We start from the raw sequence: 17,345 nt of genomic DNA, 5'->3' as shown, positions 1-17,345 counted from the left end.
GAGATGAGTTTTCCTGCAAAGAATCTGAAACGAGAGTTGTACAAAAGAACATATTCTCCAACTTTAAACTCACGCTTTTGGATTCTTTTATCATGCCATCTTTTAACTTTTTCTTTAAATAACTTGGCATTTTCATAAGCTTGGGTTCTCCATTCATCTAATGAGCTAATATCAAATAACCTCTTTTCACCAGCAAGTTTGACATCATAGTTGAGTTCTTTAAGTGCCCAATAAGCTTTATGTTCTAACTCAAGAGGCAAATGACAAGCTTTTCCATAAACCATTTTATAAGGAGACATACCCATTGGAATTGTGTATGTTGTTCAATAAGCCCAGAGTGCATCATCTAATTTTTTAGACCAATTTTTCCAGGACCTATTGATAGTCTTTTATAAGATCAATTTTATATCTCTATTGCTAAGTTCAACTTGACCACTAGACTGAGGATGATAGGGTGACGCAATTCTATGGTTAACATCATACTTGGCAAGCATTTTACGGAAAGCACCGTGAATAAAGTGTGAACCACCATTAGTCATTAAATATCTAGGGACTCCAAACCTTGGGAAAATGACTTCCTTAAGCATTTTAATAGAAGTGTTGTGATCAGCACTACTAGTTGAAATAGCTTCTACCCACTTAGTAACATAATCAACAGCAACCAAAATATGCGTATACCCATTAGAGGAAGGAAAAGGTCCCATGAAATCAAATCCCAAAACATCAAATGGTTCAACAGCAAGTGAATAATTCATAGGCATTTCTTGACGCTTACCGATATTACCTACTCTTTGACATTCATCACAAGATGAGACGAACTTACGAGAATTCTTGAAGAGAGTAGGCCAATAAAACCCGGATTGCAATACCTTGTGAGCAGTTCTGTCTCCCGCATGATGTCCTCCATAAGCTTCGGAGTGACATTTTCATAGGATTTGTTCATGTTCATGCTCAGGAGAATAATGCCTAATAATACCATCTACCCCTTCTTTATAAAGATGTGGGTCATCCCAAAAGTAATGTCTTAAATCATAGAATTTTTTGTCTTTTGTTGGTATGTGAAGCTAGATGGTATGTATTTAGCAACAATATAATTAGCATAGTCAGCATACCAAGGAGTATTATGAGAAACATTTATTGCAGCTAATTGTTCATCGGGAAAGCTATCATCAATAGGTAGTGGGTCATCAAGAATATTTTCCAACCTAGACAGGTTATCAGCTACGGGGTTCGCAGCTCCTTTTCTATTAGTTATATGCAAATCAAATTCGTGTAGCAAAAGAACCCAACAAATAAGTCTAGGTTTGGCATCTTTCTTTTCCATAAGATATTTAAGAGCAGCGTGATCGGTGTGAATAGTCACTTTAGAATCAACAATATAAGATCTAAACTTATCACAAGCAAACACCACTACTAAGAATTCTTTTTCAGTAGTAGCATAATTGCATTGAGCACTGTCTAGAGTTTCACTAGCATAATGAATAACATTTAATTTCTTATCAACTCTTTGTCCTAGAACAACACCAACAGCATAATCCCTAGCATCACACATGGTTTCAAAAGGCAAGATCCAATTAGGTGGTTGAACAATAGGTGCAGAAATTAAGGCTTTCTTAAGTGTTTCAAAGGCTTCTAAATAATCATCATCAAAGACAAACGGAATGTCCTTTTGCAAGAGATTTGTAAGTGGCCTAGAAAATTTAGAGAAGTCTTTGATAAATCTCCTATAGAAACCAGCATGACCAAGGAAACTACAAATACCTTTAATATCTTTAGGACATGGCATTTTCTCAATTGCATCAACCTTAGCTTGATCCACCTCAATACCTCATTCAGAATTTTCTTTTGAGGGTAACGTTCAAAAGAATTATGTCCCAAGACAATACCTTCATTAACCATAAAGTGGCACTTCTCCCAATTCAAGACAATATTAGTTTGCTCACATATCTGCAAAACTCGATCAAGATTGCTTAAAAAATCATCAAAAGACTTCCCGTAAATGGAAAAGTCATCCATAAAAACGCTTTTCACAAAAGTCAGAGAATATAACAGTCATACATCTTTGAAAGGTAGGAGGTGCATTGCATAAACCAAAAGGCATACGTCTATAAGCATAAGTTCCAAAATGACAAGTGAAAGTGGTCTTTTCTTGATCAGGTTGAGAAACAGGTATTTGCAAAAAACAAGAATATCCATTAAGGAAGCAAAAATGTGTGTGCTTAGACAATCTTTCTAACATTTGATCAATAAAAGGCAGAGGGTAATGATCTTTTCTAGTTGTTACCATTCTATAGCACGCAATAATTCTCTGTGCAATAAGTTCATTCTTATCGTTAGGAACAACAGTAATACCTCCTTTCTTAGGGACACAATGAACAAGGCTTACCCATCTACTATCAGCTATAGGATAGATTATACCCGCTTCCAGAAGTTTTAATATTTTTGTTCTTACCACTTCTTTCATCTTTGGATTTAACCAACATTGGTGATCAACAACGGGTTTAGCATCAGACTCCATATTAATCTTGTACTGACATAGAGTGGGACTAATGCCCTTAAGATCATCAAGAGTATATCCAATAGCAGCTCTGTGCTTCCTCAGAACTTTCAATAATCTTTCTTCTTCATGTTCTGAAAGGTTAGCGCTAATAATAACAGGATATATCTTCTTTTCATCAAGATAAGCATATTTCAAAGTATCTGGAAATTGTTTTAATCCAAACACAGGATCACCTTTAGGTGGAGGAGGACCTCCCAGAGTTTCAGTAGGTAAATTGTGTTTAAGCGGAGGCCGTTGTTCAAACAAAATATTAACTATTTCATTTCTTTCATGCATATGTAAATTATTTTAGTGGTCTAGCAAATATTGTTCTAAAGGATCAGTAGCAGGTACAATAATAGAAGCAAGAACAATAATTTCATCCTCACTAGGCAATTCTTTTTTATGAGGTTTTCTACTAAACTTGGAAAAGTTAAACTCATGAGATTCATCACCAAAGCTAACACCGATAGTTTGTTTCTCATAGTCTGTTCTAGCATTGATGGTGTTCAACAAAGGTCTAGCAAATATAATGGGACAAAAATCATCTTGTGGGGAACCCAGAACAAGAAAATCAGTGGGGTATTTTACTTTCCCACACAAGACTTCAACATCTCTAACAATCCCAAGTGGTGTGATGGTATCTCTATTAGCAAGTTCAATAGTAACATCTATGTCTTCTATCTCGGCGGGTGCTATATCATCCATAATTTCTTGATATAAGGTAAAAGGAATAGCACTCACGCTAGCACCTATGTCGCATAAACCATGATAACATTGATCTCCTATTTTAACTGAGACAATGGGCATGCTAACAAGGAGTCTATGTTTATCTTTCTCATCGCGTTTGGCAATTCTAGCAGCTTCATCACAGAAGTAAATAACATGCCCATCTATATTATCGACCAAGAGATCCTTAACCATAGCAACACTAGGTTCTACCTTGATTTGTTCAGCTGGTTTAGGTGTTCCAATATAGCTTTTGTCGACCACGGTTGAAACTTTAGTGTGTTCTTTCATCCTAATAGGGAAAGGTGGTTTCTCAAATATAAGCTGTGGGAACAACTGGATCAACATTATAGATAATGGTTTCGTCTTTAGCTATCACTGATTCTTTAATTTCTTCTTTAATAGGTGGGTGATATTTGAACCACTTCTCTTTAGGGAGATCAACATGAGTAGCAAAATATTCACAAAAGGAAGCTACTATCTCAGAGTCAAGTCCATATTTAGTGCTAAACTTTTGAAAAGCATCGGTATTCATAAAAGATTTAACACAATCAAACTTAAGCTTAATACCTAACTCTTTACCTTCGGCGAGTTCCCAATCTTCAGAGTTGCATTTAATTATTTCTAAAAGATCCCACCAGAATTCAATAGTCTTCTTCATAAATGAACCAGTACAAGAAGTATCGAGCATGGATTGATCATTGTGAGAAAGTCAAGCATAAAAATTCCGAATAATAACTTTGAGAGCTCATGCTTGGGGCATGAATATAACATTGACTTAAGCCTCCCCCAAGCTAGAGCGATACTTCTCCTTCACGAGGCCAAAAATTATATATATAATTTCGATCACGACGAACTAGATGCATAGGATATTTTTTTTTCGTGAAACTCAAATTTTAATCGATTCCAATTCCAAGATCCAATATAATCACATAGCCTATACCATGCCAATGCTTTTCCCTTCAAAGATAAAGGGAAAACCTTCTTAGTTTCATCTCCGAGTAAACCTGCAAGCTTGAATAATCAACAAATTTCCTCCACGTATATCAAGTGCATATCAGGATGTTCGGATCCATCTCCTGCATAAGGATTAGCTACATATTCAATATTTTCAGTAGGTGCAGTAGGTTGAGGGGCAACTAATTATGGTTCCGGTCGAGGTGAAGATACCCGGAACAAACCCCTCAAAGGATTGTTCTCCATAGTAATAAGTAACAATAAATTTCAGCACATAGTAATAATTTTTCCTTACCAAGAGCGCTTCACTTCCCGGCAACGGCGCCAGAAAAGAGCCTTGATGACCCACAAGTATATGGGATCAATCAATAAATGCCCGCAGCTGCGGAAAGGACCGGCGGCGGAGCAGGCTCTCTTGGCCGGCACCAATGTCGATGACGACGGACTCCTCTAGGCCGTGGCTTAGGGGGGTGTGTGTTGGAATAAGCCACGGCGTGTGTGGTTGGGCTCGTTGGGCACGATGGATTCGCGCAGGACGTGTGGGACGCACTATGCAGTCGGGCTCGTCAGGCGTGAGGATACGCGCAGGACGTGCGGGACGCAGCGGAAACCGTGGCAAAATGCATGCATGGTGTAGTGTGTGTGTGCTCGTGGCTGTAGCGTGTGTGCGTGTGTCGCATAGCTGGTCGTGACTTAGTGATCGTTTGGGGTCGCCGGGTCATGCATGCATGCATTAGATGGATAAGCTAGATGCGTGGGTGTGCCGACCAAGTAAGTGGGTGTGCATGCGTGCGGTTAGTTAGTGTGTACGGAACACGGAAACTTGGGGGTTGCGTTGCTGTGCCACTACAAAGGCATGGCCACTTGTGTGTGTTCAGATGAGAGTTTGGTGCTAGTGGAATAGTAACGGGGCTGTGTGTAGCCGGGTGAAATTCCAGTGTATTGTGCTTCTCCTTCTTCTACCTCTAGTCCTGAGTGAGAGAGAGAGCAGCAACAACAATTGGTATACAGAGCTTCGGTTCGGGCGATCACCGGTGACCATGGCGCTCGTCCCACACGGCGACGGCGCGGGCGGATCGGCGATGATGGCGATGCCGATGCTTACCGCGGACAACTACATGGTCTGGGCCATCAAGGCGCAGGTGATCCTCGACGTCCACACCGTGTGGGAGGCGGTGGCACCGAGCGACACGGTGGTGAACGCGCGGAAGGACAAGATGGCGCGCGCGTTGCTACTCGGGGCATTGTCGGAGGATTGCTGCTGCAGGTGTCGACGAAGCTCACCGCCAGGGAGGTATGGGACTCCCTGAAGGTGAGGTTCGTCGGCGCCAATCAGGTCCGCGTGGCAAGGTTGGCGACGCTGCGCGGCGAATTTGACCACCTAAAGATGGAGGACGGCGAGGAGCTCGACGTGTACGGCGGGAGGCTCGCGGCGATGGCGGCGAGGTATGCCAACCTCGGGGAGACGCTGGGCGACGCGACGCTAGTCAAGAAGCTGCTGGATACGGTGCCGGATCGGCTCTTCCCCGTCGTCGCCGGCATCGAGCAGTTCCACGACGTGACGACGATGGCGTTCGACGAAGCACTCGGGCGGCTGCACGCATTCGACGAGCGAGTTCGGCGTCGATGGCAGGACAGCGGCGAGCAGGAGAACGGATGGCTCCTGTTCACGGCGGCGCAGTGGCAGTCGCAGGAGCGACAGCACGGCGGAGCACGGGACGACGACGACAGGTGCAACGTGGCGTCGAGGAGCGGCGGCAACAGGCGCAGGCGCTGCTACAAGTGCACGGAGCACGGGCACTTCCGGCGCGAGTGCCCGCAGCTGCGGAAAGGACCGGCGGCGGAGCAGGCTCTCTTGGCCGGCGCCAACGTCGACGACGACGGACTCCTCTAGGCCGTGGCTTAGGGGGTGTGTGTTGGAATAAGCCACGATATGTGTGGTCGGGCTCGTCGGGCGCGATGAATTCGCACGAGTCGTGCGGGACGCACTATGCAGTCAGGCTCATCGGGTGCGTGGATATGCGCAGAACGTGCAGGACGCAGCAGAAGCCGTGGCAAAATGTGTGCATGGTGTAGTGTGTGTGTGCTCGTGTCTGTAGCGTGTGTGCGTGTGTCGCATAGCTGGTCGTGACTTAGTGACCGTTTGGGGTGGCCGGGTCATGCGTGCATGCATTAGATGGATAAGCTAGATGCATGGGTGTGCCGGACAAGTAAGCGGGTGTGCATGCGTGCGGTTAGTTAGTGTGTACGGCACACGGAAACTTGGGGGCTGCGTTGCTGTGCCACTACAAAGCCATGGCCACTTGTGTGTGTTCAGATGAGAGTTTGGTGCTAGTGGAATAGTAACGGGGTTGTGTGTAGCCGGGTGAAATTCCAGTGTATTGTGCTTCTCCTTCTTCTACCTCTAGTCTTGAGTGAGAGAGAGAGCGGCAACAACAAGAGTGTCGAACCCAACAAGGAGCAGAAGGAAATGATAAGCGGTTTTCAGCAAGGTAATGTCTGCAAATTATAAGTAGCAAGTAGTTTGATAGCAAGATAATTTGTAATGAGCAAGTAACGATAATAGTAACAAAAGTGCAGCAAGGTAGCCCAATCCTTTTAAGGCAAAGGACAGGCCAAAACGGTTTCTTATAATAAGCAAAGCGTTCTTGAGGGTACACGGAAATTTCATCTAGTCACTTTCATCATGTTGGTTTGATTCGTGTTCGCTACTTTGATAATTTGATATGTAGGTGGACCGGTGCTTAGGTGATGTTCTTACTTGAACTAGCCTCCTACTTATGATTAACCCCCTCGCAAGCATGCGCAACTACGAGAAAAGTAAAAAATAAATTCTAACCATAGCATTAAACTTTTGGATCCAATCGGTCCCTTACGGAATAGCGCATAAACTAAGGTTTAAGCTTCTGTCACTCTCGCAACCCATCATCTAATAACTACTCCACAATGCATTCCCTTAGGCCCCAATAAAGTGAAGTGTCATGTAGTCGACGTTCACATGACACCAATAAGGGAATCACAACATACATACTATCAAAATATCGAACACATATCAAGTTCACATGATTACTTGCAACATGATTTCTCCCGTGACCTCAAGAACAAAAGTAACTACTCACAAATGATAATCATTCTCAAGATCAGAGGGGTATTAAATAGCATATTGGATCTGAACATATGATCTTCCACCAAATAAACCATATAGTAATCAACTACAAGATGTAATCAACACTACTAGTCACCCACAAGTACCAATCTGAGGTTCCGGTACAAACATTGAACACAAGAGATGAACTAGGATTTGAGAGGAGATGGTGTTGTTGAAGATGTTGATGGAGATTACCCTCCCCGAGATGGGAGAGTTGTTGGTGATGATGATGACGATGATTTCCCCGTCCGAGAGGGAAGTTCCCCCGGCGGAATCGCTCCGCCGGAGGTCAAAAGTGCCCCTGCCCAAGTTCTGCCTCGAGACAGCGGCGCTTCGTCCCAAAAGTCCTCTCTTTATTTTTTCTAGGTCAAAATGACTTATATACCAGGAGATGGGCACCGAAGGTGGGCCGGGCTGAGCACAACCCACCAGGGCGCGCATGTGGGGCCAGGTGCACCCTGGTGTCTTGTGCTCACCAGGTGGCCCCCTCCGGTAGTTATTTCCTCCAATATTCCTCATATATTCCCTAAAAATTATCTGTGAAGTTTCAGCTCATTTGGAGTTGTGCAGAATAGGTAGTCTGACGCAGCTTTTTTAGGTCCAGATTTCTAGCTGTCGGAATTCTTCTTCTTTGTTTAAACCTTGCATGTTATGATAGAAAAGGCATTATAATTACTCCAAAAAGCATTATTATACAATAAAATAATGTAAATAACAATAGAAAAACATGGTGCACAATGGACCAGTGCTGCAAGACGAAGTGGGAAAACAATTCCCCAACTCGGCGAACAGGAGAAGCAATCGTGCCCCCAGCTCAAGGTGTCTAGAGATATCGCTAATCATCCGGGGCTAGCGTTCGGTAGCACTCTTGGTAATTACGGGCGATGATGTACAGTTTGAAATGGTTGAGGTAGTAGTGCCCTTTAGATACAAGCACGGGAAGCCTCTCATCAAACTTGATCAGCTCCCGCATCTACCAACGATGATGCGAAGATTGCATGACTGGTACTTGGAAACCTGCAGCAAGGACGGGACCGACAGTCTCTTGCTAGGAATTAAAGATGAGCATGACTTCATTGGAGTCGGCCTGATGCCTATTGAATTGGTGGAATTATTTCAGTTAGTCAATCAAGACGCCATCGACAAAACTCTCATGACTTGCTACTGTCTGTAAGTATTATTTTTGTAATTAAGTCTCTAGCTCAGCTCGTTCATTGCATGTATATATAATTATCCTCACTATATTATGCAGGTTAAGATCGTTGAATACAAAAGAGGACAAATCTATGACATTGGGTTCATTAGCCCAAATACCGTAAATGAATGGACAGTACAAAATAAAGCTAGAGTTATCGAGGAAAATTTGCTAAATGCATTCCTTCGATATCAAAACAAAAGGGAAATACTCTTTCCTTACAACTTCAAGTGAGTGTTACTGCATTGTGCATATTCGGTTTCGCTTACTCGAGGTTAAGTATTGTAATTGATGAGTTATGCGTGCGCAGCTTTCACTTTATTCTGCTATCCATTAAGCTTGACGGGGGAGTAGTAACTATTTTAGACTCGAGACGTAAAGAGCCTAAGTTGTGGGAGGACATGAGTGAAATGCTCCAGAAGTAAGTTCAATCATTATCGCACCATATCGGCAACTCACTACAAGAAATATGTCAACTTATGACCTTCTGTCAGTGACCCTGGAAGAATTGGTCATAAATCTATGACCATTTTAGACCAATTGGTCAAAAGCTGTTCGGGGGGCTCCAAACCCTAAACCATTGCGACCATTTTGGTCAGAAAGGTCGTAATTTCCTTACACGAAATGGTCATAAAGCAGATAGCACTAGTCCGTTGCTTTATTTCTAGCTGATCATGACCAATATAGATGGTCATAACCTTGTCAATTGTGGTGGATTGGTATGACTTGGCACCACCTCATCAGTTTTGCCTATGTGTCATGTCCATGTGTCAATTTTTGCCCTAGGTTCTGAAGCAACCTATATTTCTGTCATTCCGAAAATTCCCAAAAAATCTCATAAATTCTTTGGGTCATATCTTCGTCAAATATGTAAAAATACTTCCTTGCCTAGTTCAAAAATAATTCAACAATATTCATTTTCCTATTCTGTTCACAACATCACTTTATGAAGGAAGTGCTATTTATATATTCTTGATTGCCCTCAGAATTCTTGGGCACTCCTTCCTATCCAAATCATTGCCGCATGACAAAATTCAGCTCCATTTTCCTGGCAAATCTTGCTCAGCAAATTTCCAAAGTTTTTGTCCACCTAGAAGCATTGTGAAGGAAGTACCTTTTTTATATATCCAAATGACATGAAATTTATACAGTTCCTTCATATGCCCAAATTATCACCCTCCTCCAAATTGCAGCTTAGGCAAATTATCTATGTGAGCCCAGGTTCAATTTATATTTTATGGCCAGATTGGCACGTTGCAAAGCAAGTGTTATCTAGACCCCTCCTATTAACCTCAAACTCTTTGGGCACTCTTCCATACCCAAATCATTGCCACATGATAATATTCAGATCCATTTTCCTAGTAAATCTTTCTCAGGAAATTTCCAAAGTTTCTACCTCGAGAGAAGCTTTGTGAAGTAAGTACTATCTAGGCTTACCCAAATGATCTGAAAATCTACCAAGGCATAACCATACCTATGTAACTTACCTACACCAAATTTGAGCTCATTTCATTCATCCAATTTCTCTCACTAGTTTTCCCAAGTTTTTGTCCATAGAAGAGCATTGTGAAGGAAGTACCACTTTGGCATGTCCAAATGGTATCAATTTTCTACGGTGCTTTCCAATGCCCAAATAATCATCCTCCACCAAATTTCAGCTCAATCCATTCATTATTTTAAGCCCAGCTTCAACATTCATATTTCTATCCAATGTGGTACTTTGCAAAGCAAGTACCACCTAGGATCCTCCTTTGACCTGAAAATTTGCGAAGACATTCTTCTTAGTAGATGATCATCCTCAGCAAAAACTCACGCCCATTGGCCATGTGCATTTCCCGTACCGCTAATCAAACACTTGGCTGCTAATTCATGTTTGAGCATCGATCGGTCTCCTCGTGAGAATCTTATGTTGTAATTTTCTTCATAGAACCTACCTGGGGAGTGCCCAACCCACTAGACATGCCTAGGCTGCCCAGAACATATGGCAACGCCACGGTAACGCGGTGACCACGCGTCGGGCATGCGAGTTTACGCGCTCTAGAGTTGGGGGCCTTGGCCACCGCCCAAACCTCGACGTATCGCCATCAAACCATGTATTTATGATTAAATAGGTACTTATGTAACTATAAATGATTTTTGGAAAAAATAAATAGTAAACTATGAGGCAGTTGTAGTTCAAATTTGACCCGCTTCCTACTAAATCGGCGGGAATTTGTCTTTTTCACCAGAGGTGGATCAAAACTTTTGACGCCCAACAATTTTGTCAATTGTGCATTAAATATGGCCTAGTATTTTATAAAAATGATTTGGTCCAATTTTGCAACAATTATTTGGGAGGTCCTTCACAAAAAAACCTCCTTTTGGGCACTCGAAAAATGGAAAATGGTTTTTCGTCCAAAGAAAATGAAAACTTCCTTAGGCAACATTGTTTGCCATTCCAATATACACCCTTGTGCACAATATGGGATCATTTGAACAAATTATGCCATGAATGTGGCCATAAGATTGATCATTTGGCTTAAAATAATTGCCGTATTACAAGTTTGTTATTTTTCCTGGGAACTTGGCCACATATAATGACACAATGCGAAGGTTTCCCAATTTTTTGATTTTTTTTTGAATTTTTTATGCCCGTTTCAAAATGCGGTCAAAACGGCGGGAATGACCGTTCCTAGCTAGTGGTTGAATCTTGAATTTTTTTTTGGTGTTTCTCTGATTAAATAGGTACTTATGTACCTAGAAATGATTTTTGGAAAAAATAAATAGCAAACTATGAGGCAGCTGCAGTTCAAATTTGACCCGCTTCCAGCTGAATCGGCGGAAATTTGTCTTTTTCATGAGAGGTTGATCAAAACTTTTTACACCCAACCATTTTGTCAATTGTGCATTAAATATGTCCTAGTATTTTATAAAATTGATTTCGTCCAATTTTACAACAATTATTTAGGAGGTCCTTCACAAAAAACCTTCTTTTGGGCACTCGAAAAATGAAAAATTGATTTTTCGTACAAAGAAAATGAAAACTCCCTTAGGCAACATTGTTTTCCATTCCAATATGCACCCTTGTGCACAATATGAGATTATTTGAACAAACTAGGCAATGAATGTGGCCATAAGATTGATCATTTGACTTGAAAGCCATGAATCTTCACACATGATAGCTCGTTTCCGAGAACATTTTTTTTAAATTGTCGTATTACAAGTTTATTATTTTTCCTGGGAACTTGGTCACATATGATGACACAATGCGAAGGTTTTCCAATTTTTTTATTTTTTTTGAATTTTTTATGCCCATTTCAAAATGCGGTCAAAACGACGGGAATGACCGTTCCTAGCTAGTGGTTGAATCTTGAAATTGTTTTGGTGTTTCTCTGATTAAGTAGATACTTTTGTACCTAGAAATGATTTATATAAAAAATAAATAGCAAACTATGAGGCAGCCGCAGTTCAAATTTGACCCGCTTCCAGCTGAAACGGCGGAAATTTGTCTTTTTCACCAGAGGTGGATCAAAACTTTTTACACGCAACCATTTGGTCAATTGTGCATTAAATATGGCCTAGTTTTTTTATATAATTGATTTGGTCCAATTTTGCAACAAATATATGGTAGGTCCTTCACAAAAAAAACTCATTTCGGGCACTCGGAAAATGGAAAATGAATTTTTCGTGCAAAGAAAATGAAAACTCCCTTAGGCAACATTGTTTGCCATTCCAAGATGCACCCTCGTGTAAAATATGAGATCATTTGAACAAACTCCCTTGATTTGGTTCAATTTTGCAACATAGATTTGTAGGCATTTAATTTTTTTCAGAAATTTGGGTCCAAATTTTGGATATTTGAGCGCGCGCCAGCCAACCAATGAGAAGCGAGGAACCACGTCCACGCGGATCACCAAGTGGGGCATAATCTGAGCCATCCATCACGCGCCCATCCAACGGTGGATCTTCTCCTGAAAGACCAAAACCCTAACCCACCTACCCACCCACCCTTTCCTTCTCCAGATCCAATCGAGGCTGCCGCGCCGTCCTCTCCCTTGTCGCAACCTAGTCTCCGCCACCGCCGCCCCCACCCACCACCGACCTCGTCTCCGCCCTCCCCCTCCCCTCGCCTTCATCCGGCGTGCGTGCGTGCGTCCAACCGGCCCCAAAAATGAAGACACGGGGCTTGCTCCTCCTCGTCCCACCCAATCGCCGCCGCTGCCGACCTCCTCCCTCTCCCCCAATCCCAACCCCACCGGCGGCGAGCTCGTCTCCCCGAGGCCCATCCTCTGCCCTCCACCCCACCGTCGGCGCCCTTAGTCTCTCCTTCATCTCCCTACGCTCTAGCTTGGGGGGCCGCGGCCGTGCACCCAGATTGAGAGGGGAGGCCGTATCGCTCCTGCCGCGGCCGGATCCAAGGCCAAGCCCGTGGGGTCCTGCTTGGGCTCCTCGCAGGGGCCACGGTGGCGGGATCCACAACCACGGCGGGTCCGAACCCTAGCCACCGCAGTGGGTCACCGGCACGACCCCCGCACCTCCGACGGGCAACGGCACCAAGGATCGCTCTACGCGGGCCTTCATCAGCGCCAGCTTCACCACCGGGACCTGCAACCTCCTCCTCCGGCGTTCATCTGCATCAGGGCAGGTAACCCCGCCAATCCCCTTTCCTTGTGCTCTCTTGGTGATGCAAAATCCGATTCTTCTTGGCCACTGAAACTCGAGCAGTTCTTCAGTCTGTCGGTCTAGCATTGCAATGGTTGGTTATTTAGCCTGGGTTTACAAATTACAAGGAACCTAGTGTATCTAGTGTTATGTACCTGGCAGAGAATGACTTGATATTGTATCTAGTGTACTCCAGTTTCATGGGCAGACTGATGAGCGTGTGTGCGTGTTCATTGTTTCTGCACCCTACGTATGTATCAAGATCAAGACTCTGTTTGCCGACAGACTAACCGCAGCGTCTCCTGTTTTGTTTCTCTGGTTGAGAGTAGTCTGACATCGTCGTGGCGAAAAGTTTGGGTGGGCTATATTGCACTGAACTGCACTGCACTGGGTATGCACATTCAAGTCATGCACGGACAGCAACATTTCCAGTGTCCAATTCCATCCACCTCCTACAAAGAACACAGCCACACCACCGGACTCAATTACTCTACATGGAGAACTCATCTCTGCAGCAAAATTTACCACACTTGTGTTAAGATCTGCTCACCTTCACAACTCACGATCAGCATCAACCTTCGTCTTGTTAGTGTTTGAGCAGGTCTAGATGAGATAGCTGCAAACGACGCTTCATCGAACACAGACACAATTAGAGCCACGTGAGAAGCAAGTGGGTCATCTTGGCATGGGGTTGCTTACTACTATCACTGGCCAATGCTTAGCAATGTCAGTATGCACACATTAGAAACAACCTGATTTTGTTCTTGTCCCCTGTATTCGGCGGCGTCGGTTAAGAGACAATAGGTTAATCATGCCAGGCAGGACACTTGCATCCATCCAACCGTGAGGGCTAGCTTGATACAAGCGCATCCATAATATAAGAGGATGTTTATGATTCGTGTATGGAGGCACTCTGAACTTTTTTTTTGTTTGCACAATAATAATATTGAATTTGTGTGATCTGTCTGATTGCTTATGCTTCTGGCAGATGAGCGATTTTATTTGACAGATGGATTGTAACTTGCCTAGTGAACTATAAACTAATTTTTGAAATATCTCCACAATCAATTGATTTCTGGTTACTGCAAAATGGAAGCATGGTAGAAATTAAAAAAATTGTGTGATTGCACCTGATAGCAAAGCAGTACTACTTGCAGGCGTTATGTTTTTTGATCCCCCTTGTTTCCTGCTGTGTGTAATGAGAAAGTTTGTTTTTGCAGCTAAGAGGGCATGGGCCTCGACCTCCACAGATGGTGGCCAGATCGAGCGGAGCTTCCCTTCCTCTGCCTGGCGGGGCAAGGACAAGGACAAGCAGCAACATCATCGCATCATCAAGGTTCGATCCCCCTTGTTGCAATCCCTCCCTCCCTCATGTTGAATTGATGTTGAATTCAAGCCAAGGTACCCATGATTAACCTCTGGGTAATGATGCTCTGAATACTGTTTGCTACTGTTACACTGTCTTGTTGATTTCTTTTAACAATCATACCTAGCTAAAATCTTCTTGTCCACAGCAGAGCAGCCTCATCCTCTTCATGCTGGCTCGACTGCCTCTGATTCTTCCTGTTTGCTGCCTTGCCTTGCAGATGCGGAAGCTCAAGGGCGAGGTCGACATCTTCTCCAGGGCCGACGGGTCGGCGCTGTTCGAGATGGGCAACACCAGGGTCATCGCCGCCGTCTACGGCCCCTGAGAGGTAATCGCTTTTTTCTTTGCACACCAACTCTTCTATTCGATGCCATGGCTGTTAGGGCTTTGGCTCCCGGGAGGTCTCTAGTTAATGATCGGTATTGAGAGATTTTGGTGGTTACTTATGCTTATTGTGTATCACATTGAAAAAGAAAATGCACAATGAGCTTACCTTTGTATATCAGGATTTTTTCTTCATCGGTTACTGGTATTTGGCTTCTATGTGCTAATTAAACCTGATCAGTATGTATACTTCTTTGATGTTGTATAATATTGGTGTCAAAGGAGTTAATTTAAACCGGATATGATCTACTGGAACAATTACGGTTAAATTCTGGTTCTTTGTTTCAAACATCTAAATGATGTTTAATTTGTCCTTCTATGCTTACATGATAAAAATGTCGCATTTATAGAATTGTAAACCTGATGTGATTGGAGTAGTATTTACTTGCTGCTGATAGTAACTACTTGTATCCACTGATTTCGATGCCTCATTTTGCTTGTTTTACTTTATTTATGCACAGACTGCCTACAAGTTAATGTGCTTTTAGATTTGCCTTTATTTTGCTCCTTACCATATTGTTTGATAACTTGCAGATGATGTACTTCATTCGTGTTTCGTCGTGGCCAAGAAGTGAAGAAGCATTGAGTTCTAGCTCATTGGAGCTAGTTATACTCTGATAGATAGTTATATTTTGATATTTAGTTGTGTTCTTGGTGGCTGTAAACCTGATGTGAAGTATGTTCGATTATGAACGTGGTGTATGTTTGATTGTAAGGTGCCAAATTTGGTTGTTGAAGTATTACTTCTGTTTTCAATCAGTTCTGATTTAAATATTTGTTTTTATTTACTAGAAAATCAAAATTTGAAGAACATGACTCTGACCATTGGGACCCACTCAAACCCATCTGACTATTGGATATGTCTTAAAAAAAGAAATGTAACTAAAAAAAGAAATGTAACTGTTGAGCCAAAAAGGCCATGGCCCAAAAACGAAAGGCCCAATTGTTGGGTCAGGCCAATGTAGAAATCAAAACTATTAGAAAAAATAACCCATGTAGCTAGAGAAAATATACAGTAAAAAGGCCGAATTGTTGGGCTAGGCCCATGTAGAAAATCGAATTGAACCGGGCTGAATCTTGTGCCACATCAGATTGCCACGCTGGATGCCTACGTGGCCTGGGGAGGTTGCTAGTGACCAAAATGCCACGGTAGACGTATTTTGGTCATAAACGTTTATGACCATTTCAGAAGAAAGGTCGCTATAGTCAGTTTATGACTGCCAGCTTTTAACCTTATGTTTTTGGTCACAAAAGGTCACAAATTGAAAACAGTGACCAATAGTGCTGGTCACATATTGACATATTTCTTGTAGTGACTTTCGTTCATTTCCTGGTATCAAGTAATCATTTTTTTCGGGCAGGGTTTGGAAGAAGTTCACCAGAATGGTTCCGGGTCTGAATAAGGAGCTGCGATTTACACACCTCAAAGTAAGTAATACTAGCTAGTTCCGCGCATCTCTCATTGATTGTAGTTTCATCAATGCCATTATCATGCTTGATTATCATTTTGATTGAACTATATTCTCGTAAAGTGCTTGTGGCAGGCATCCGAGAATAATTTATGTGGATACTATGTTTGCGAGTTTATTCGCTACTCGACATCTGAGCGGGGCTTCTCTGACGAACAATTTGAAGTACGTAAACAATATTCACAATTTTATTTTATTTCCATCAATTGTGTTGACTTTCATTCATATATATGTATTGACCCCCTTCTTAAAATTAGATGTGGGAGAAGCGGAACGAAGTCCTACCACATGATCGCATACGAGCAATTCAAGAGGAATTGGTGGGATTCTTTGTTGACCATGTCATACCTGAACACAGAGAATATCATATGGAATTGCAAATAGATTTGGGTAGATGATGTCAGGGATCGTAAGAGATGTTATATTGTATATATGTAGTAGCGTTGGATAGATGTACGAAAACTTGTTGTTCGACCAAGCACGGAGAAAGAGAGGTCACTTCTCTTTATATATGTTCATGATGATTTTGTGTAATGGTTCCTTCATTGCTAGCTAGCGTCGAATTGAATGGAAAACATTAAATAAAAATGAAACCCTAAATGTAAAAGAATTGAAGGGTAAACACAAAAATAAAAGGGGGAAAGACAATATGAAAACCCCTAAACCCCTCCTTTTAAAAAAAACCCAGCGCCTGGCAGCTGCTGACACGTGGCTGCCTTTTAGTTCTGGTCGATGTTACCAACCGGGATTAAAAATCCTCCTGCCTGGGCACCCCACAGCGGCCACGTGTAGCCCTTTTAGTCCCGGTTCGTAAGCCAGCCGGGACTAAAAGTGATGGGCATTAGTCCCGATCGTTTTGTCCCGGTTGCAGAACCGGGACTAAAGGCCCTTTGAAACCAGAACTGATACCCTGTTTT

At 42.7% G+C, this 17,345-nt stretch overlaps 1 protein-coding gene across 1 annotated transcript; it reads left to right on the top strand.

Annotated features, from left to right (window-relative positions):
* The first annotated feature begins 6,184 nt into the window (after positions 1 to 6,184).
* Positions 6,185 to 14,900, top strand: LOC119316216. Its single transcript, XM_037590531.1, has 4 exons — positions 6,185 to 6,286; positions 12,895 to 13,192; positions 14,430 to 14,545; positions 14,727 to 14,900. The coding sequence occupies exons 1-4, from the start codon at positions 6,185 to 6,187 to the stop codon at positions 14,898 to 14,900; spliced, it is 690 nt and encodes a 229-aa protein (XP_037446428.1).
* Positions 14,901 to 17,345: the final 2,445 nt, after the last annotated feature.

The sequence above is a fragment of the Triticum dicoccoides genome, chromosome 6A (genome assembly GCF_002162155.2).
Source record: "Triticum dicoccoides isolate Atlit2015 ecotype Zavitan chromosome 6A, WEW_v2.0, whole genome shotgun sequence".
In the NCBI taxonomy this organism is placed as follows: domain Eukaryota; kingdom Viridiplantae; phylum Streptophyta; class Magnoliopsida; order Poales; family Poaceae; genus Triticum; species Triticum dicoccoides.
Note: the sequence above shows the minus strand (reverse complement) of the source record. Positions and strands in the feature narration are given on the sequence as shown.

Coding starts and splice junctions, on each gene's coding strand:
- LOC119316216 (XM_037590531.1), top strand. CDS start 6,185: ATGAATTCGCACGAGTCGTGCGGGACGCACTATGCAGTCAGGCTCATC. Junction 6,287..12,894: donor AGCAGAAGCCGTGGCAAAAT/GTGTGCATGGTG, acceptor CCTACGCTCTAG/CTTGGGGGGCCGCGGCCGTG. Junction 14,546..14,726: donor AACATCATCGCATCATCAAG/GTTCGATCCCCC, acceptor TGTCCACAGCAG/AGCAGCCTCATCCTCTTCAT.